Consider the following 23567-nt stretch of genomic DNA (forward strand, 5'->3'; position numbering starts at 1 on the left):
TGGATGACCTAAATAAATTGTACTTGAGGTTTTCCTCTGCGGTTTCAATCCTTTCTCTCAACAGAAAATAACGCCATAAAATGCAGTGAAATTAGTTTCACTTTCGTCTGCAAATGCATAAAAGTGTTGACTTTATGTAAAACTAATAAATTGACCCTTGTACAATTGACCTATTTTTTTTCTTTTAAATGCTGCCACTGTTTTAGAATATTTTACTGTGATGTGCAGAACTTTTCTATTCTACCGTGCTGTGATATATATGATTTTCTCTTACTGTATTGGACACTATATTAAAAAAAATTCACTCAGACTTAATTATTTGGGTAACAAGTATAACAAGATATTGAAGAAGAACTAGCAATTGCATCTCTTCCTGCTCTCCCATATTCAGTCATGAATAGCGTTAAATATAAAAGGAAGTATATTTGAAGTTGTGGGTGTGTGCATGTGATATATATAAATCTGCGATGATGGTACACTGTTTAATAGGGATAGAAATATTGCACCTTATAAAACACAATTAATTTTCTGCTAAAGTGTAGGTGTGTGTTCCTCTAAGTGTGCTACAAAGTCTAATTGATAGAGTGAGTTTGTACAAGTTGCAGACATCCTAGCTGCAGTATTTTGTTTTCCTGGAGAGTTCCTTTCTTTTGTTTTTTTAATACTTTTTTCTTTCTCTCCTCGTGTCTCCTACCAACCCCTCACTCCCATCACTGCTCCTACCTTTTCCACTTTAAACTACTAACTCATCCCTTGATTCCTCCCCTCCCCCTTACTTTACTGTCACTCACCTCACTATTAACCCTGCATCAATCCCTCCCAAGAGGCAGTGGCCTTCTCACCCTTGATCTGTTTCTTTCCTCCCTCCCTCTTCCTACTCTTTTTATCTGTTTCCCTTTATTTAATTTCAAAATTCAACAAATTTGTTTTTTTAAAGAAATCAAAATAGATTGAGGAGAGATACTGCATATCTGTCTCATTCTGTATGTCCCTCTCTGCCTCATTAATGTTAGCAATTAGAATCTTTGTCTTGCATCTATAAGCAATTAACCGTTACCTTTTTAATTTTAATTATCTTCCTTTCTAGTTCAACAAAACCCAGGTGAGCTAATGAGCTGGCTTCAAAATTCACCCGGTGTCTTTTTTTTAAATTGAATTTTTAGCATGAAGGAAAACTCTCTCTCACCACATACACGTGCACACACAAAATGATCCTAAAAAACACACAATATAAATTTTACCTGAATAAAGCTTTTGAGATTTTGCTTACTATACTGTTGTCCAAGACATTATTATATATTAAAAATAGAAATTCCAGGAATCCTTGGATACCTACGCATAACCTCTGTCCATTTTCATGGCATGAACACATGACTTGAGATGTTAGTTTACCTCGCAATCAGATACAAGATTTATTTTATTTTTTAAAAAACCATCAAGAAGCTACCCTGATGGCTCAGTTGGTAAGTACACCGTCAAGTCTAGACCTGAGCCACACAGACTAGGAATATCCCAGGTGATGTGTTGGCTGATTTCAGCCAGTTTGGCAGTGGGAATGAAATCATTGGCTCCAACGCCCTGGACCCAGGAGGGAAAAATTCAACATGGGGTTCAATTTCTTGATCTTGATCACTATGCAGTGACTCCTGCTGTAAAATGCACACCTGTGGGCATCAGATAAGGTCAGGATTGGGGTTGATTGTTAGCCCTCCCACTGTTAAATAATCTTTTGCAAATAGGCTCACACAGGAAAAACAGCCATTTGTGTGATAGGCCGGAGGGCAGCTGGTACCTGTGGAACCGTACCCCTTACAAAGCATGGAGTACTAAAAGAGGTAGCCGTGGAAATAGTGGATGCATTAGTTGTCATCTTCCAAAATTCTATAGATTATGGAACAGTTCCTGCAGATTGGAGGGTGGCAAATGTAACCCCACTATTTAAAAAGGGAGGGAGAGAGAAAACAGGGAACTGCAGACCGGTTAGCCTAACATCAGTAGTTGGGAACATGCTGGAGTCTATAATAAAGGATGTGATAACAGGACACTTAGAAAATATCAACAGGATTAGACAAAGTCAACATGGATTTCAGAAAGGGAAATCATGTTCGACAAACCTACTGGAGTGTTTTGAGGATGTAACTGGTAAAATAGATAAGGGAGAACCAGTGGATGTGGTTCATTCGGATTTTCAGAAGGCCTTTGATAAAGTCCCATGTATGAGGTTAGTGTGCAAAATTAAACCACATGGGATTGGGGGTAATATACTGGCATGAATTGAAAATTGGTTAACAGACAGGAAACACAGAGTAGGAATAAATGGGTCTTTTTTGGGTGGCAGGCAGTGACTAGTGGGGTACCGCAGGGATCAGTGCTTGGGCCCCATCTATTCACAATATATATCAATGATTTGGATGAGGGAACCAAATGTAATATTTCCAAGTTTGCTGACAACACAAAACTAGTTGGGATCGTGAGTTGTGAGGGGGATGCAAAGAGGCTTCAAGGCAATTTAGACAAGTTGAGTGAGTGGGCAAATACATGGCAGATGCAGTATAATGTGGATAAACGTGAAGTTATCCACTTCGGAAGTAAAAATAGAAAGGCAGTGTATTATTTAAATGGTGATAGATTGGGGAATGCTGATGTACAAAGGGACCTGGGTGTCCTTGTACACCAGTCACTGAAAGCAAATATGCAGGTGCAGCAAGCAGTTAGGAAGGCAAATAGTACGTTGGCCTTCATTGCAAGAAGATTTGAGTACAGGAGCAAGGATGTCTTACTGCAGTTATACAGGGTCTTGGTGAGACCACACCTGGAGTATTGTGTGCAGTTTTGGCCTCCTTACCTAAGAAAGGATATACTTGCCATCGAGGGAGTGCAGCGAAGGTTCACCAGACTGACCCCTGGGATGGCAGGACTGTCGTATAAGGAGAGATTGGGTCAACTCGGCCTGTATTCACTCGAGTTTAGAAGAATGAGAGGGGCTCTCATTGAAACATATAAAATTCTGACAGGGCTAGACAGACTGGATGCAGGGAGGATGTTTCCCCTGGCTGTGGGGTCCAGAATGAGGGGTCATAGTCTCAGAATATGGGGTAGGACATTTAGGACTGAGATGAGGAGAAGTTTCTTCACTCAGAGGGTGGTGAACCTGTGGAATTCTCTACCACAGAAGGCTGTGGAGGCCAAGTCACTGAATATATTTAAGAAGGAGCTAGATAGATTTCTAGACACAAAAGGCATCAAGGGGTATAGGGAGAGAGTGGGAATATGGTATTGAGATAGAGGACCAGCCATGATCATATTGAATGGTGGAGCAGGCTCGAAGGGCCGAATGGCCTACTCCTGCTCCTATTTTCTATGTTTCATCCCCTTCAGCAGGGTAAAAATGCTAATGAAAAACTGAGGCACAAATTTGCTGACAAGGAACAATATATGCTCTCATGTGTGAGCATGAAATGTGAGTGAAATTGCTGCCAGCAGTAACAAATGGGTCATATATCAAAGCGGAAAATAGCATGCACGAGAGCCAATTGATTTGCATCTACTGATAAAAGTATAGGCCTATATCTCTTTAATTTGAGTTATGTGAAGCCTTGTCAGTGTTTGAATTGCATGGTGTGTGCAAGTTCTCACTTAGCTTTGCATTTACTCGTGTAAGCAATCAAAATTTTCTGCTTAAACATGGAATCCAGTATGTTTATTTCTAACTACCTATTCTAAGCCATAAGAAATACATAGGAGTATGTTAACCAGATACTAACACATCTCGGGAATTCAGATGGCATTCTCCAACTGCCCTACCCCCACTTTTGTGGTTTATGATATCTGAATCCTCTATTTTACAGCCTTCTAACACATGTCATTAAAGCTGTCATCCTATATAGTCTGTATAATGCTATAACATTTTATCATGTATTTTTCTTTTGATTTTGACAGCAGAAAAGATAGTTGGGCAATTGCTATACTTCTAAAAAAAAAATATATACTTGTCCTTTTCTTTACAGACTTATCTGTTGAAAAATATAGTGCATCAGGTTTGTTTTTCCTGCGGGCAGTTTTGCTGTTTCCTGCTTTGTTCTGAGAAAAACATGTGGTCTGGCAGGAATGTAGTGTGTGCTGTCATTTGCTCACACGTGACGTTACCTGATGCATGTCTCGGCAGATGCTGTTCATAAACAAATCCCGCAGATTTGGAACAAGCTGGTTGAAAAGCAGTTAGTTCATTCACAGGATAGGGTTGAGAAGCTGTTGTGACATCAGCACATGACTGTGCGTAGCCTTGACGTGAAAGCTGGGGGTGGCATTGTAGTGTTCCTTAGGCAGCTTTTTATAGAACTGATCCAGCTGTAGCTGGTTATACTCAGCCAGTTCTGTTAAAGCAGGCTTGTACAATGATAGTGACTTAGTTTTGCTGCAAATGAATTTGTATATGTATAGCAAAATCTGAAATGGTTTTAAAATTCTGCTAATTAATTTTAGTTTTATATTTAAATGGACATCTAATTGCAAATGGTGTAGACTTCTTCATAGGACCTTTAACTCTTTGAATACTGTTGTGCTTTTGCACTTGTGAATGTTTCCCATCGCACAACACTCACAAACATGTTTATTACTGATACAGAACATTCTAAAATACATTTAGAGAAATGTTCAGACAAAACCATGGAACTTTATTTTGTGGTGTTTTCTATAAAGAATTTTAAAATTCCTTTTCATTTTGCAGCTGAAATGCTCTTAGTCTTTTAAAGAATGAAACCTTTTCCGATAGGTACACTTGTCAACTCCATGCATTTATAAATAGCTATATTACACATATGTTGTGAAAAAAGGAGTAAATATAAATGGGCACATAGAGTTTTAAAATCTTTCAACATTGACTTAAAATGATCTTATAATTCTAATAGAATATTGGACTTAAAAATGGCACAAGTTTAAATCCCATGCTAGACTGACTAAATTTAATACAACTGCTATTGTTGGGAATAGTTTTACTGTTCCTTGGCAGACATATCACTGGAAGAAGGAAATTAGCTGCCTGGCCCTGCCTTGCAAAAGTACACCACCTTCTGTGGCGGATTTAGAATCACCATTAATTGTAGATGGAGACTTGTCTACCCCTGAGACTGTCTCAATCTCCCGGTTATAGTAGTAAGTGTATAGTTAGAGCTCCTCCAATGGCACAATGAGCAAGTGCAACACTCAGTATGATACTGTGCCTTACAGAAGAGGAAAGTCCCAGGTTTGATCTCCGGTTTGTGTATAGTTAGCTGATCTTAGCTGGCTACATTTGGACTTTGTGTGCGTAGCTTAGGTAAGGAAAAAATCAACCAGAGTTCTACTACCAATTGATATCCAGTAAATATTACTGGAAAGTACACGTGTGGATGTTGGCTTGGCTGTGATGTGCCGTATGCTTGCATGTGCCTACTGATCCTCTTTGTATAGGGATACAAATGGGCACTTGGGTGAGATACCAAATGGAGTGACAGTTGTGGAACTGCATCCCAACATGAATCAGCACATTCAGGGAAGAGATGGGAAGAAAATTGGAAAAAAATTGAAGGGTATTATGATGAGAGGCAGCAAAAATGATTGTATAAAGGTCCTGGAGGGAATGTATTCAGCGTAGATCTATAAGAAGACAGTTTTGAAGTTAACACAGCTTGTTTATGCCAAATTACATAGGTGGACATGAAATGCTTATAGGTATACCAAAGGAAAATGTTTTCCATATTGTTGTAAATAGGTTTTGTAATTGAATTGTTTGAGTGGCATTTCAAGCTTCTGCCATGTTTGATATGTTTCACTAATTTTTCTTTGCCAGTGACCCTTAGACTATTTTCTACTCACTAATACAATTAAACATAAAACTTGTGGCAGAATTAATGCATGCACATTCACAATTGGTAAAAGTTTAGCAAAAATTTAGAAAGAAAAGCTGTTTGGATGGTTAAAAAAAGATTGCTACACATTTTCTAATGACTACAAAGTATAAGTTAGTTTAAAATTTAAAATATTTTTTTTCCATAGAATGGAAACCATTTTACTTTGAAAAATGGGCATGGAACCCAGTCGTGATGCATGTCTATGATGAAAATGCAGCTAGAGTGATTTTTGTGTATAGCATGCGCTACTCTTACATTGGAAAAGTGGTGCAAAGCCCATGTTATAAGTGCGTGTGTGTTGTGTGTGGTATGTTAAGTACTGTAATTAAAAGAAATGTTTTGTGCATTGTAACCTGTACCTTAACCGTTAAAATATATTTATCCCCTTTGTATTTTTTACCCAATTTTTCATTTGATTTTTCCTTCCATTTGGGAAGCAGTCTGTTACCAGGATCCTGCATTGTTGCTTCACAACCAGCTGATTGTCCATCTGACCATGGGGACTTGGTATGGCAAATTGAACCTGTGGTGCTGAGTTCTAATGCACTGACATGTTCCATCCTTTAGAATGTCACATTTAATATATTTAAATCTAAAATTGTCAACTCTTGACATTTTAAATTCATTTTCTGCCTAATGAGTTATTGGTGGATACAGTTTATAGTATTGGCTCAGAATTTTTTTCTTCATAAGTTTTAAACTTTTCTTTTGCTATATTGAAACTATCAAAGCTCGGCTTAAAAATAAAACACATGTAGTAACTTGGAAATGTTATTCCAGAAACTGATTAAAATTAGAAATAAACAGATTTGTTGCTCGCTTTAAGCAAAGCAGGACCGAGTTGTTTTTCACGAAGAGAACACAATGTACTGGCTGTACCCAGCTTCAAGAACTGTTTATCATAATGTTCTTCCACTCTGATTGGTAGAGTGAATGGAAGGCTACTCCGCCTACTCCAGCTATCCCATTGAGGCCTCTTTGAGATTTGTGGTTACTTTTGTGATTCTAACTGCCTGTCACAGGCTGACATTTTTGACCCTGCAGGGAATAACAGGCAGTTCCTGGAAACCAGAGTGTGTTGGGAACTGTCACTGTAACTCTGTAAACAGAACTACACACTCGTTTAAAGGGACATGAATGAAAACTTTTCAGAAAAACAAGTGAAAAACATTGAAAACCATATGCACGAACATCACTAAGTGTGTGCTTTCTTGTTGTTTCAAGAAGACTAAGGAATTCAAATGCACATTTACTTGCTGTTTTTCCCAGAATGTTAAGTTATTTATACTTCCAGGATAGGGATAAAGTACTTAATGAACTATTTTTATATATTGGAGAGAAATTTATAAAATTTCTTCCAGTAGTGTGTGTTTGCCAATAGGGGACCTAAAATTCCAATTCTTATTCGGCACAAAAGTGGTGTAGTTCTAGTTTAGGAGACTGAAATTTGAGGCTTAAGTGGTGCATATATGCAAATGACAGCATAATAAGGGCCAAAGCTGCTGTCCCAGAAATTCCAACATTTATATCAGAATTGCACCTGCTTTAAGATAAGCTTGGAGAAAAAAAGGTAAGTTATCTGCATGACTTGTTAAAATCTTTTCTCAGCTGTGCAACTAAGAAAAGATCCTGCAAGCTTTCAGTAGTTTCAGGCAGGAAATAATTTGCTTCTGGTGAGGGTAATGAATGAATAAGTGCCACACCTATAAAGAGACAACAAGAAAGGGCCAGGGGGCACCAGGCAGCTTACCTTGGCTGCTCTGGCGAGGTCATTAAACTTCCTGCACTACAAAGGCATCCTGGAGTTCAAAGGGTTAGGCACTCACTGCCACAGCCACCACCCTCCATAAAGTGTATGTCAAGTTCTTGGCAGGTCTCCAGGCCCCACCCCAAACAGACCATCCCTCCTGTCCATATCGCTGCCCAGATTTTATATTCTGTTGCTGCACCAGATCTCTGCATCTCCAAGATATTTTCGGGGCCCCACTCCCCCTCCCAACCTGTGACGGCCTTTGTTTATGTTTGAATTATAAACAATGTATTATTTCAAAGAGTAATTGTGCCTCTGAATAACGGTATTTCAGTTTGTGCGTTTTTGAAAATTATTTGAATGCAAAATGGACGATGAATTTGATAAGTTTTCCATTAAACTTTTGAATAAAAGCTAATCACTTTTTTATCTAAACATGTCACGCTGAGACCAGTAGAGGTAGAGACACTGTCCCATTGTTTATATTTAATCAGTCACTTTTTGTATAATGTTTGTTTATATGGCTGCTGTGAGTGAGTGAAACAAATTATTTGTTCTTGAGTGGAAAATACTGGAAGCTGTGTAATGTAATTTTGAAAAAGAAAGAAAGACTTGCTTCTATATAGCGCCTTTTACAACCTCAGGATGTCCCAAAGCGCTTTATAGCCAATTAAGTACCTTTGAAATGTAGTCACTGTTACAATGTAGGAATATTAACATGCTAACTACTTTAATCATTTTGTTCTCTGTTTTTTATCCGAAAAGTATCTTGGGACTCTTACCTCGAGGAAAATTTTCTGTGGCAATTTGTGGATATTTATGATTAACAGAGAAATTGGCCATTTACAGAAAACTTTGGTTGCAAGCCATGACCTTTCCCAGGTACTTTCCAAAAGATGCCAACATGGCTGACTGAATTTTGCTGTTTTGACAGCAAAAATAAATTTTATTTAAGTAGTCATCTGTTTATGAATGATTTTAGAGAGGCAGAGCCACAGAGTGGAAACTATATATTTATTTATGCAGCTTTATTTACTTATCTATCTAAGGAAAATGTTCCAGGAACCAATCACAAAATAACTAATTAACTGTTTGCTGAGATCTGTTGCAACCTTGTGGCTACAAAACCACCATTAAGAAACTGCTAAGAAAATATGAAAGCAATCAATCCTGAATGACTGGTCAAAAAAAAGCTGCCACTAAAATAAATGAGATGAACAAATCAAGTCACTCAAAACACTTTGTGAAAACATTCAAATGCCATTTTTACCTCAACAACTGAAATTTACAAACCAGCGCTGCCACACCTGAGATCTTCCTTCCCCATACTGTCAGACCCATGCCCTTCAACCCCCTCCCATTGCTGACAGACCTAGGAAACTGCCAGTGATCTAATGCCCCTCCCCAGTTCAGTTCCAACCTCAGTTCAGCCAAATCTCAGGTTTCCTATCCATAGCGCTGCCAAACCCCATTGCCACAGTGCTGCCAAATCTAACGACTATCCTTCCAGTGCTACCAAAGATCAGGACTCCCGGCAGTGCTGCTAAACCCCATGTCTCCCCCCCCCCCCCCCCCCCCCCCCCCTGCCATCTTTTCTCACCCGGTACTGCTAACCATAAGGTACCTACTTCCAATCTGGTACATTTTGCAAAGCATCTTGCCATGTATCATCACCTTTAAATATCTACAGGATAAAAAAAATATACGGGTAAAAGAGTACATATGACATAAAGGCCATTAATGAATATAATACTAACTAAGGCATCTGATTTACAGTTTTCATTGAAAAATGAAAAATCCCAGAATTGAAACTCTGAAACATGGATAAAAATCGCATGTTACCATGTAATAAAAAACAGAATTTGATATACTCAGTCACTGTAAATCATTGGCCCTGGTCACATGTATTACACCCTATTGTTATAAAAGAACAGATCCTCCAACTCACCATTAATAATGCTGCAGGAGACCGATGTGTAATCGGTATATTAAATGCAGTCTCAAGATTCGAATGGCATTACATATGTAACTGGCACTTTCAGAATAACTGTACCTGACTAATTGAAAGTTGAATTCTCCCCTGCACTGTGCAAGAATTCTGCCCCCTCAACTCTCTCTCTACCTCCCCCCCGCCCCCACCCCACCCACCACCAACGGAGCACTTAGTGGCTTTAACCATCATCTTCAGATGCAAGTTTTAAATTAATGAATGAACAATCAAGTGGGTTCCTTTTACAAGTGTGCGCTCAAACCAGTTTTCTAATATGTACTGCGCCCAGGTGATCTAGTGCACCACACCGCAGATCCAGAAAAATCTTGCCTACGATATCCTGTAACTCCACTGTTTTGAAATCAAGTCTCATTGCACAGTCTCCTTCTCTAACTCATCTGTTCCTGTGATATTAAAGCTGCAAATGCTTCATTTCAATTCAGGATCTTTCCCAACACTTTTTAACTCAAAAAGCAGCTTCTATAAGCAGAACTTGCCTCTTATGAACTGAATCTTTAAATCACATTTGTTACATGAACAAAATAATGTGTCTTGATGATAAGGATCTACCCTTTTACTGTTGGGTTATGTAAAAAATAATTCAGAAGCCCTCTATTAACACTTCTATTAAATGTCCCTTTAACCTTCTCTGCTCTAAGAAGAACAATTCCCAGCTTCTTTAGTCTCTGTACATAACAAGTCCTTCATCGCTGGTATCATTCTGGTAAATCTGCTCTCCATCCTCTCCAAATCCCTTCCAGAAAGCAATTAATTTGTAATGCTTCCAGACAGGTATATGTTAGCTTTACCTATAGGCTCTGAAGCTAAAAGGAATACATAAAACTTGGTAGAAGTGCAGCTGGGGTCTTGCTACCATTAAACTGAAAGGATATAATGTAGAAATGTTACAACATGCACACTCCTCACCTCATAGTCTACCTTTCTGGGGACAGGACCTCAGACCGACCTGGGGGCTGCTCCAGAGTTGTGGAACCCTGAGGAAGCATATTACTGACTGAGAAATGTTCACCACCTTTTAGTAACGTGGTTCCCCGGAGTCACGGAGCTCTCAGGCCAGTTTAAAGTTGCACGTCCAATTGTTTACTATGGATTTACTCCAGTATGCACTGAAATACATTCTGTCAAAGACATCACCAAATAGTGTAGCATAAATGACTAGATAATCTGTTTTAGTGATGCTGATTGGGGGATAAATGTTGGCCAGGACTTCTTTGAATAATGCCATAGGATCTTTTATGTCCACCTGAGAGGGCCTGGGCTTAGTGTTTTACAATTTAATGAAAGACTGCACCTACGACAGTGCAGCACTCAGTCAGTGCTGCACTGAAGTATCAGCCTAGATTATGTGCACAATCCTGTGGAGTGGGGCTTGAACCCATGGCCTTCTGACTCAGAGATTAAAAGTGCTAACCTTGAACCAAGGCTGACACCTAGCTAACTAGAAATGTAAACTTATAATATTAGTGTTAAAGTTAGGAAGTTCTGTTGAAGTATACCTCATGACCATCAACGCTGGGACTTGCAGCTTGGAATAACAAAGAAGACTTTACAACATTGTCAGTGGTATCTATACCTTATTAAAATTACTTCACTTATCTGGGTTTTTATAATAAGTTCAAATATAAACTACAAGCAACTTTAAATCATTCATAAGCATAATAAATTTTTGTTGAATATATAGGCTACTTAGACTCCACCCGAGGCAATTGTTACATTTTCTCCGTCAGGCTTCTAAACCCTTAAGCATGGGGTCACCTAAGTGCTATTTCCTGATTTGCTTTAATTTGTGTTACTGTTTTTTTAGTGGTCCTGCACCAAGGGTCTTGGTGCTTCAACCTGGTTCCTCGATTTAAGAAAAAATGTCACTGGATACTGATTGGGATAGGAAATCCAGGGTAATTTTTTCTTCCCTCACCCAGGATCACTGAGGTCAGTTGTAGCACTTCCAGTATTGCCCCAACTGAAATCAAAGGAATTATTTTTAATATCTCTCCATGTGTCACCCATGTATGCCACCGGTCCACCCTATTCAGTAAAAGATTACAACTGAATTTGCTTGAAGTCCTTATAACAGTAAATTATTTACTATTAAAAGAGTTACTCTTTTCAAAATTGTGTCAACGTAAGAGAACTGAAAACAGATCCCTGTGGAACTCTGGCCACTGGCCCTCAGTCAGATTACAATAGTCTCTCGGGTGTAGACACTTTTCTATGTTTGTTACCTTTATCTTGGTGTTAAGGTATAGGTTTAACACTGAGGCTAAAAAGCTGTTTATAACTTCCAAAAGTGTTAAAATTAAAATGCTGCCAGGATTCTCATTTGTCTCCTCTCTATAGGGAACTATTGAAGGGACTTGTGGAGGGGGCAAGTCACTTATGATTTTTCCCCCCATGCTGTGGTGTGTGTAACCAAGAGAGGAGATTAGACTATTGTGTGAGAGTGATGTATCCTTGTAATCAACAAGATAGAGTCCAGCAACACATCTCTACAATTGTTCTTAGTTTTTTTTAAAACAAAACAAAAATCTGGAAGACTCTTCGCTGCACTCCAGCTGCAGGTGCTGCAGTGCAAAGAATGCAATAGACTGTCAAGCTCCACTCCAGGGACTTGTTTCAAATCTGGTAGTTGCAGTTCTACAATCAGTACCCCACAACAACACACAAATCTAGCCCAGTGTTTATTAAATCATTGCCGTTCCCAACACCTAAAAACCTGATCAATTTAATCTTGTGCAATAAGCAGAATGATTATATAAGGACAATCACATGAGGTGAAATTAAATTTTAAAAACAAGTGATTAACAATAATGGGTTGGGACACAGGCAAAATAAAAAAGTTGATCTTAAAGGAGAAGGTAGCCCTACCATAAATTAGGCTAATGAGTTTAATGGTTTGTTTTCCTGTAGGCTATGTCTTCTAGTACAAGACATGTATGGATTATTCAGTGAAGTCCATCTGCATACATTCTGCTCATTAGAAGAGGACTTGCAGGTGCAAAGTGCCTGCTGGGAAGGAAAGACCTGCTATCTATCAGGAATGAAAATCCTACAGAGAACAACGAGAGGGAGGTAAGAAAATGTATCTTGATTAGCAAGGCCCTGTACTCCTGATGAAGATATTTCTGGCACAAGCTTAGATTTGAAGGGCACCAAAGCACTTAATTGGATATTGGATATCCTTGATCCCTAAATGATATAAAGTCTTGATTCAGTGTTCCTCAGTTATCATGTTTTGTTGTACAGCTTAATAAAATTGGTCAACCTGCTGTCATATTTTACAGGCCTGTTGGATTGTGATATTGTGACTTATATTGATAATACTATTGACAATACTGTTGACATTTAAGATTTGTACATGATATTGATTGCTGAATATCAGATCTACTGTCGTGCAGCTTTTACTTGTGACTCACAGTATACAATGGAGGGGGACAAAGAAGATACCATTCCAAAGTTATTGTGATTGGAGACATTGAATAGTGTCATTTTATATTATGGAAAAGATTTACTTTTGTTCTTAATGCAATGATTTTCTTTATCCTTCATATCAGTCCCAGTTTGGCTTGCCTGTGTTTGTTGGTAGTCCACTTTGTGGTAGCTAGTTTTTTTTTTATTCGTTCACGGGATGTGGGCGTCGCTGGCAAGGCCGGCATTTATTGCCCATCCCTAATTGCCCTTGAGAAGGTGGTGGTGAGCCGCCTTCTTGAACCGCTGCAGTCCGTGTGGTGACGGTTCTCCCACAGTGCTGTTAGGAAGGGAGTTCCAGGATTTTGACCCAGCGACAATGAAGGAACGGCGATATATTTCCAAGTCGGGATGGTGTGTGACTTGGAGGGGAACGTGCAGGTGGTGTTGTTCCCATGCGCCTGCTGCCCTTGTCCTTCTAGGTGGTAGAGGTCGCGGGTTTGGGAGGTGCTGTCGAAGAAGCCTTGGCGAGTTGCTGCAGTGCATCCTGTGGATGGTGCACACTGCAGCCACAGTGCGCCGGTGGTGAAGGGAGTGAATGTTTAGGGTGGTGGATGGGGTGCCAATCAAGCGGGCTGCTTTATCTTGGATGGTGTCGAGCTTCTTGAGTGTTGTTGGAGCTGCACTCATCCAGGCAAGTGGAGAGTATTCCATCACACTCCTGACTTGTGCCTTGTAGATGGTGGAAAGGCTTTGGGGAGTCAGGAGGTGAGTCACTCGCCGCAGAATACCCAGCCTCTGACCTGCTCTCGTAGCCACAGTATTTATATGGCTGGTCCAGTTAAGTTTCTGGTCAATGGTGACCCCCAGGATGTTGATGGTGGGGGATTCGGCGATGGTAATGCCGTTGAATGTCAAGGGGAGGTGGTTAGACTCTCTCTTGTTGGAGATGGTCATTGCCTGGCACTTATCTGGCGCGAATGTTACTTGCCACTTATCAGCCCAAGCCTGGATGTTGTCCAGGTCTTGCTGCATGCGGGCTCGGACTGCTTCATTATCTGAGGGGTTGCGAATGGAACTGAACACTGTGCAGTCATCAGCGAACATCCCCATTTCTGACCTTATGATGGAGGGAAGGTCATTGATGAAGCAGCTGAAGATGGTTGGGCCTTGGACACTGCCCTGAGGAACTCCTGCAGCAATGCCCTGGGGCTGAGATGCTTGGCCTCCAACAACCACTACCATCTTCCTTTGTGCTAGGTATGACTCCAGCCACTGGAGAGTTTTCCCCCTGATTCCCATTGACTTTAATTTTACTAGGGCTCCTTGAAGCCACACTCGGTCAAATGCTGCCTTGATGTCAAGGGCAGTCACTCTCACCTCACCTCTGGAATTCAGCTCTTTTGTCCATGTTTGGACCAAGGCTGTAATGAGGTCTGGAGCCGAGTGGTCCTGGCGGAACCCAAACTGAGCATCGGTGAGCAGGTTATTGGTGAGTAAGTGCCGCTTGATAGCACAGCCGACGACACCTTCCATCACTTTGCTGATGATTGAGAGTAGACTGATGGGGCGGTAATTGGCCGGATTGGATTTGTCCTGCTTTTTGTGGACAGGACATACCTGGGCAATTTTCCACATTGTCGGGTGGATGTCAGTGTTGTAACTGTACTGGAACAGCTTGGCTAGAGGCGCAGCTAGTTCTGGAGCACAAGTCTTCAGCACTACAGCTGGGATGTTGTCGGGGCCCATAGCCTTTGCTGTATCCAGTGCACTCAGCCGTTTCTTGATATCACGTGGAGTGAATCGAATTGGCCGAAGACTGGCTTCCGTGATGGTGGGGATATCGGGAGGAGGCTGAGATGGATTATCCACTCGGCACTTCTGGCTGAAGATGGTTGCAAACGCTTCAGCCTTGTCTTTTGCACTCACGTGCTGGACTCCGCCATCATTGAGAATGGGGATGTTTGCAGAGCCTCCTCCTCCCGTTAGTTGTTTAATTGTCCACCACCATTCACGACTGGATGTGGCAGGACTGCAGAGCTTTGATCTGATCCGTTGGTTGTGGAATCGCTTAGCTCTGTCTATAGCATGTTGCATGCTATAGACAGAGCTTCCGCTGTTTAGCATGCATGTAGTCCTGAGTTGTAGCTTCACCAGGTTGGCACCTCATTTTTAGGTACGCCTGGTGCTGCTCCTGGCATGCTCTTCTACACTCCTCATTGAACCAGGGTTGATCCCCTGGCTTGTTGGTAATGGTAGAGTGAGGAATATGCCGGGCCATGAGGTTACAGATTGTGCTGGAATACAATTCTGCTGCTGCTGATGGCCCACAGCGCCTCATGGATGCCCAGTTTTGAGCTGCTAGATCTGTTCTGAATCTATCCCATTTAGCACGGTGGTAGTGCCACACAACACGTTGGATGGTGTCCTCAGTGCGAAGACGGGATTTCATCTCCACGAGGACTGTGCGGTGGTCACTCCTACCAATACTGTCATGGACAGATGCATTTGCGACAGGGAGATTGGTGAGGACGAGGTCAAGTAACTTTTTCCCTCGTGTTGGTTCGCTCACCACCTGCCGCAGGCCCAGTCTGGCAGCTATGTCCTTCAGGACTCGGCCAGCTCGGTCAGTAGTGGTGCTACCGAGCCACTCTTGGTGATGGACGTTGAAGTCCCCCACCCAGAGTACATTTTGTGCCCTTGCTACCCTCAGTGCTTCCTCCAAGTGGTGTTCAACATGGAGGAGGACTGATTCATCAGCTGAGGGAGGACGGTAGGTGGTAATCAGCAGGAGGTTTCCTTGCCCATGTTTGACCTGATGCCATGAGATTTCATGGGGTCCAGAGTCAATGTTGAGGACTCCCAGGGCCACTCCCTCCTGACTGTATATCACTGTACCGCCACCTCTGGTGGGTCTGTCCTGCCGGTGGGACAGGACATACCCAGGGATGGTGATGGAAGAGTCTGGGACGTTGGCTGAAAGATATGATTCTGTAAGTATGGCTATGTCAGGCTGTTGCTTGACTAGTCTGTGGGACAGCTCTCCCAATTTTGGCACAAGTCCCCAGATGTTGGTAAGGAGGACCTTGCAGGGTCGACTGGGCTTGGTGTTTTGCCGTTGTCGTGTCCGGTGCCTAGTGTTCCGATGCCGGGTGGTCCGTCCGGTTTTATTCTTATTATGACTTTTCGTAGCGAGATTTTACAACTGAGTGGCTTGCTCGGCCATTTCAGAGGGCAATTAAGAATCAACCACATTGCTGTGGGTCTGGAGTCACATATAGGCCAGACCGGGTAAGGGCGGCAGGCTTCCTTCCCTAAAGGACATTAGTGAACCAGATGGGTTTTTACGACAATCCGGTAGTTTCATGGCCATCATTACTGATACTAGTATTTTAATTCCAGATTTTTATTTAATTAATGGAATTTTTAATTAATTAATTGAATTTAAATTCGCCAGCTGCCGTGGCGGGATTTGAACTCATGACTCTGGATTTTAGTCCAGGCCTCTGGATTACTAGCCCAGTAACATAACCACTATGCTACCGTACCCACGTGTATTTTATCACCATCATTAATGAAACCAAAATATTTCTTCAACGTGAGCAGAGCAGCTACAACTTGCAACAGCAAAAAAATCTAATGGTTATTGAGGTGGAAGATTTCCACTGTTTGCTCTTTATCGCAAAATCATGAACACATTTAGAAAGAATGCATTTACAATTTTGCTATAAATAATGGAAATCTTCCCCCTTAGTCTTTTAATGACAGTGGATAGTAAAATTCTGCTAGTTAGCAATCAGCTATAAACTTTCATTTAGTATACTGGTAACTGTAATCACCTTTTAAAATGTTAACAGACCTAACTGAAGCAGTTAATCAAAAATCAGACAACTGTGCTTTACCCACAAGACCCAGGAGATTTAAGAGTTATCTATTTGGAGCAACGTTTGGAGCCTCGATCAGTGGATAACAACTATAGACTTTCATTGTATTGTATTGCCAGTTTGTGATGTCGCCAAATAGCAATAGGGTCCTTTAGCTGAACATTCTCCACTGGTTTTAGCCATTTTTTCATATTACTTTGTGTATGTGTGTTCATTTATGCAATGAAGGGTACAGGGAAATGGATACTTCAACTCCTGCCATAATATGTGGTTGATTCTGCTTGTTGCTCAAGCTAAATGCAATCAGTATTGCTTTGGAAGTGGTTTAAATATTCAACCAGTACCACAACATTTGCCAGTTAAAAAGCTTTAGCAGCATTGCATTAAGTGCTTATGCATGCATTATCTTAGTTATAGTTTGTGAGTTGTATTCAGTATTAAACGTACCTCATTAAAACAAGTGTCTTAAGTTCATAAAAGAGGCATTATTTGTGTTTTAGGAACCTGCCTTGCAAATAATTTTTAGTGACTAGTTTTGTCATGTCAGTGCCAATATGGTCAGGAAAATTAGAAATTATTTATTTTGTCTTGCCTGGTATGAACCACTGCAACCACAGTGGGATTCTGATATATTTAATAAGCAAAAAGGTTGCTCTGAAACTTGAACTGAATATGACAGAAATGGCTACCAATACTATACCAAGGCAGTTAGCAACAAATTGGGGTTTGGTAAAGGTTTATCTACGGTGGATTTTTATAGTCCTGTTTTTAGGGTCCATACAGAAATATGTCAATGGGGGCATTTTGTGTAGAAATGTTTTTGCAGGAGACTGTAAACCCTGTATGCTATATAAGAGGCTGTGCATTACAGCAGTTCTTAGTTATATCAGGAACTTGTTTGTATCATATTCACATATAAATGGATTTGGCTTTAACTATACTATCCTGCTGACAGTTAACAGCTCCCAGTTTGCTTGATTTATTTATTTTGAAAGGCCTAGCTTCTGTGGGGACTGCATTTCAGGTTCCTGAAACAAAATATAACGCTGCTTTCTGCTGCAAACGATTCAGTCATGCTTGGCTGATCGAGTGCCTATCTTTTTTAGATATTTTGATCAACTGAAAATCAAATAAGTGATAATTTTCATGAAAGTGATTGGTGTGAACATAATACCACAATAATGTACTTATTTGGTTGTACTGAACCTTTTTTAAAAATGGCGAGGGGGTGGGGGTCTGGAGAGGACAAAGACAGGTTTGTTTTTTGTTGATAACCTGAAGTATTGGCAAATGAATTGGTTGTAAAATAGCAATCTAAACATGCTAGGGCTTGCTCGCTTAACACTTATGACTGATTGTTTATTCAGTGTCATTTATAGTATTGTTTTCAATGTACAGTCCTACCGTTCAATGTAATACTGAACCCTGGTTGAGCAGGTTTTTCCTCTTCCAAAAGACACTTTGTAGACTAATGCAGTCATTTCCTAATGCAGTAAATGAGAAGAAATATAGATTAGTCAGGGTGTGACTGTTTTTGTAAATTAGATTTTCTTAATGGTGCAGCTTTTTCGAATAAGACTTGAAAAGAGCCAGAAGAAGGAATGGTCAGAGGGAGCACCTTCTGTACAAAGTGTTCCTTAATGCCCCCCTCCCATGTTCTAAATGGTAAAAAGTTAAAAATAGTGGATGTCCAAAGGGACTTAGGGGTTCAGGTACATAGATCATTGAAGTGTCATGAACAGGTGCAGAAAATAATCAAGAAGGCAAATGGAATGTTGGCCTTTATATCTAGAGGACTTGAGTACAAGCGGGCAGAAGTTATACTGCAGCTATACAAAACCCTGGTTAGACCGCACCTGGAGTACTGTGAGCAGTTCTGAGCACCGCACCTTCGGAAGGACATATTGGCCTTGGAGGGAGTGCAGCGTATGATACCCGGACTTCAAGGGTTAAGTTACGAGGAGAGATTACAGAAATTGGGGTTGTATTCTCTGGAGTTTAGAAGGTTAAGGGGTGATCTGATCGAAGTTTATAAGATATTAAGGGGAACAGATAGGGTGGATAGGGAGAAACTATTTCCGCTGAATGGGGATTCTAGGAGTAGGGGGCACAGTCTAAAAATTAGAGCCAGACCTTTCAGGAGCGAGATTAGAAAATATTTCTACACACAAAGGGTTGTAGAAGTTTGGAACTCTCTTCCGCAAACGGCAATTGATACTAGCTCAATTGCTAAATTTAAATGTGAGATAGATAGCTTTTTGGCAACTAAAGGTATTAAGGGATATGGGCCAAAGGCAGGTATATGGAGTTAGATCACAGATCAGCCATGATCTTATCAAATGGTGGAGCAGGCACAAGGGGCTGAATGGCCTACTCATGTTCCTATGTTAGGAGCTCTATCATTTTTATAACATTTTTTTCCTCAAGGAGACTAGCCACTTGAAATCTCTGCTCCCCTCTTCAGTTAGATGCAGGTTAAAGCTCCCTTTCTCTGCCCCAATACAAAACTTTAGTGCCCTTGTACAGGCTCTCCCTAATGCATCAATGTGATATTTTACACTTCCTACACCACTCATCCTATGGCTTCTCCAAATGAAAAGGCCACTATAGTGTCAGTGTAGTCCATCCACCAGTAAGAAGGGGGTGATGAAAGCTATTCACTGTAGTTGTAATTACACTTTAAATTAGAGCCTTAGTGGCATAGGAAATGTAAAGTGCAGTGAGTTTCATGTTCTGTGCGCGTTGTGATATATTCACAGTAGTCATTCCTGTGGAGGTCATTCAGCACTTCTGTTGCAAACACTGCTAATTAACATTCTGAGGGAACAGATAGCAGTAGTGGAGGGTCGGGTTAATGTGCACAGAGATCAGTGAATGTGAACAGTACATCAATGATATGTTGTTGGTGTTGGACTTAGTAGGTGAGACGGATGAAGAAGTGGACCAGCCAAGAATAATTTGTTGCAGAAATGATAGAGGGAGCAGAATATAGTAACAGTAAGGAGAAGTGATGAGAAGTAGAAGTAATGCAAGGAACAGAAGCATTGAACAGGTTCTAGGAGCTGGATAACACAAGAAGGATGGGCAAATCAGTGAGGAGATAATGCTGCCTATGGAAATACGAAAGAAAGCCCTGACACAAGAATGGAGAAGAAAAGTAATGATGGTACAAGATTCATCAGTATGATATGCAAACAGTTCTTTCATCTAGAAAGACAAATCTAATAGGGCAGTTGTATGTCTGCTGGGGCAAAAATGGGAATATTGAGGAATCATAGAATGCTACAGTACAGAAAAAGGCCATTCAGCCAGGCCATGGTGTTTTTCTCCATACGAGCTGTCTAGTCTAATCCCACTTTCCTGCTCACTCCACATACCCTTTAATAATCCAGTTGTCATAGTCCATGTAGGAACCATTGACATAGGTAGAACTAGGAATGAGGTTCTGCTGAGGGAGTTTGAGGAGCTAGGGTCCAAATTAATAAGCAGAACCTCAAAGGTAATAATCTCTGGATTACTACCTGAACCACGTGCAAATTGGCATAGGGTCAAACAGATCAGAGAGTTAAATGCTCAAAGAGTGATGTGGGAGACAGGGGTTTCAATTCATGGGGCACTGGCACCAGTATTGGGAAAAGAGGGAGCTGTTCCGTTGGGACGGGCTCCACTTAAACCGGGCTGGGATCAGCGTCCTGGTGAATTGAATAACTAGGGCTTTAAATTAAAAAGGGTAGGGTGGGGGAGAGTTCAGGTAAGCGTAAATGTATAAATCTACAGAGAAAAGCCAAGGCCATACAGCAGTGTAGCGATTTGGGTAAAGATATGCAGAGTGTGTCATGAAGGGACAGAGAGTTTAACGGTAATAGTGCATCAGTGAATAAAGTCAAATCAGGGAAAAATAGTAAAAAGTTAAAATTAAAGGCGCTTTTTCTGAATGCACGAAGCATTCGTAACAAAATAGATGAATTAATGGCACAAATAAAGATAAATGGGTTTGATCTAGTAGCCATTACAGAGACATGGGGCTCTATTGTAGCACCCGCTATCGGGTGCGTTCCTGGCAGGGGGGCTCCGAAAATCGGGGAATCCCGGAGTGGGTCGGGAGCCCGGCTCCAACCCGCCCACTTCCGGGTTCCCCACAGACGCGCCAACATGCGCGCGCAGCCCCCGCATGTGGGACTCCCGCAGGCAATTAAAGCCAGAGGGGTACCACTTAACAATATTTATCTTGCTATTTCAGGTCGTTAACAGACCTGATTAAGGGAATATTTCAGGAGGGGTGGGATTTTAGAAACAACTGGGACTGTTTCTCATACTGGGGGAAACACTCCCAGTTGAAATGCACGTGTTGCAGCTATCAGCCTGTGGCAGCTGCAAAGGTCCATTTGACAGTTGGGAGGGGGAGACCCTCACTCATTGCAGGAGACCACTCAGTCAAAGTTTGGCCTCCACCACCCTCCTCCTAACAATCAAATTCATAAACTTGCACATTTACCCCGGGGTCCAGACACATGTACCTACCTTGTGGACCCCCTCAGATGTTCATCTTCCGGATGGGGGCCATACATAGCTGCAGTCATGACCTCCTCGGAGGGCGAACAGCATCACCAGCCACGCCGTCTACCTCTGACATGTGGAGCTCCACAACACAGTGCCGTGACACATCCACCTGCACAGCAGGAGGGAGGGCAACCGCAGAGAGAGATGCGTCGCAGAGGGCACTACCCTCGCCACAGGGTCCACCGACCGAGGCTCAGCTTCCTGGACCTCTCTGAGCAGCAGTGCACACGGAGGCTCAGAGTCACTCGACATGTAGTCGTGGACATCTGCAGCCTCCTTCATGCCGAGCTGCTCCCGGCTGGCCCGAGCACCAACGTCTTACCTGTCGCTGTCAAAGTCACCACTGCCCTCGACAACTTCTCCTCCGCATCTTTCCAGGGTGCCACCATGGACATCGCCGACGTCTCTCAGTCGTCTGCACAAAAGAGCCCTGCAAATACACCTACACCCACCCTGCAGTGACACAATGGATGGCATCAGTTGTGGGTCTTCATTGTGATCCTCAGGAAAGGGCATTATTGCACAAACCAGACAAGATTCGCAAAGACATGGCAATAGTGGTGCCAATATAATATGTGATGTGAGTTGGTCAGAAATTAAATATAAGTAAAAACCATGACAAACCTTCAAACACCCTTGTGCATCCCCTACATTCTCACGACACGTTTGCCTTACGCTTCCTACTGCACATATGTGATGCATGCCCTGTGGCTGCAGCACAGGTAATGGCAGGTTGAGTGAGGCTGACCGTAAAAGAGATGCATGAGAGGGTGAGTATGAGATAGAGCCATGAGATTGTATGAGGATTGGGTTGAGTGGTAGTGGCGGGATGAGTACTGGCGAGGTGAGTAAGTGCAGGTAAGATGAGGATGAGGTTTGAGTGGGTGTGAGGGGTGATGTGACAGAGTAGTGTTGGCAGTGCAGAAGGAGATGTGTGGTGGGGGCAGTGATGTGGCAGACGGAGTGTAGGGGAATGAATAAGTGTACTCACTTTGGCTGACCTACTTAGGTGATTGAAGCGCCTCCTGCACTGTATGCAGGTGCGTGATATGTTGGTGGTGCAGGTGACCTCCTCTGCCACCTCGAGCCAGGCCTTCTTGGTGGCAGAGGCAGACCGCTTCCTCCCGCTCGCCGGGGGGAAGATCTCTGTCCTCCCCCTCCTCCTCCTCACCCCATCCATTGATACCTGGAGTGAGGCATCATTAACCTGGGAGCAGCCTTCCCCCTGGGCTGCTCCATGCTGTAATTTTTCCTATTTGTTGCAGCATCAGTCAGTGGAGGACTGCCCCTTTAAATAGAGCTCCTCCAGTTGACAGACCTTACTGCGCATGCGCAGTCCGCCTGACGCGCAGCTCAGCAGTGGGGAACCCGGAAGATCCCGTAAGTGGATCCAATTAGGCTGCAATCGCGCGCAGGGCAGACTGATTTCGCTGGGCGCGTTACCCACGTGCCCAATAGCCCCCCCCCCCCGCCGCGAACCTGCAGTCTAATTGAATAGTTATACTGTTGGACAGAGTATTTATCAAGAAATAGAGGAGCTTGTAACAAAAGTAATGCAATAATTATGGGGGACTTTAATCTTCATGTAGAGTGGGCAAATCAAATTGGCAAAAATAGTTTGGCGGACGAGTTCATGTAATGCATTCGAGACAGTTTCTTAGAACAATGCATCATGGAACTAACCAGGGAACAGGTTATTTTAGCCCTTGTCTTGTATAATGAGACAGGGTTAATTAGTAATCTCATAGTAAGGAATCCTCTTGGGAAGAATGATCATAACATGATAGAATTTCACATTGAGTTCGAAACTAGAGTCTTAAACTTAAACAAAGCCAATTACATTGGTATGAGGGGTGAGTTGGCTAAGGTTGATTGGGAAATTAGATTAAAGGATATGACCGTAGATAAGCAATGGTGAACATTTAAAGAAATATTTCATAATTGTCAATGAATATACATTACATTGAGAAATAAATACTGCACAGGAAAAGTGATCCATCCATGGCTAACTATAGAAGTTAAGGATAGTATTAGATTAATGTTCCCAAGAAGCCTGAGGATTGGGAGAG

General features: G+C 41.9%; 1 protein-coding gene across 3 annotated transcripts in view; it reads left to right on the plus strand.

Annotated features, from left to right (window-relative positions):
- Positions 1-23567, plus strand: part of spidr (scaffold protein involved in DNA repair) — a 316427-nt gene that overhangs the window by 222966 nt on the left and 69894 nt on the right. For all 3 annotated transcript variants that reach the window (XM_067979905.1, XM_067979906.1, XM_067979908.1), the window contains one exon: positions 12557-12718. In XM_067979905.1, the coding sequence (XP_067836006.1) occupies positions 12557-12718 (162 nt within the window). The remainder of the gene's footprint in view (positions 1-12556; positions 12719-23567) is intronic.

The sequence above is a fragment of the Heptranchias perlo genome, chromosome 3 (genome assembly GCF_035084215.1).
Source record: "Heptranchias perlo isolate sHepPer1 chromosome 3, sHepPer1.hap1, whole genome shotgun sequence".
Lineage (NCBI taxonomy): Eukaryota > Metazoa > Chordata > Chondrichthyes > Hexanchiformes > Hexanchidae > Heptranchias > Heptranchias perlo.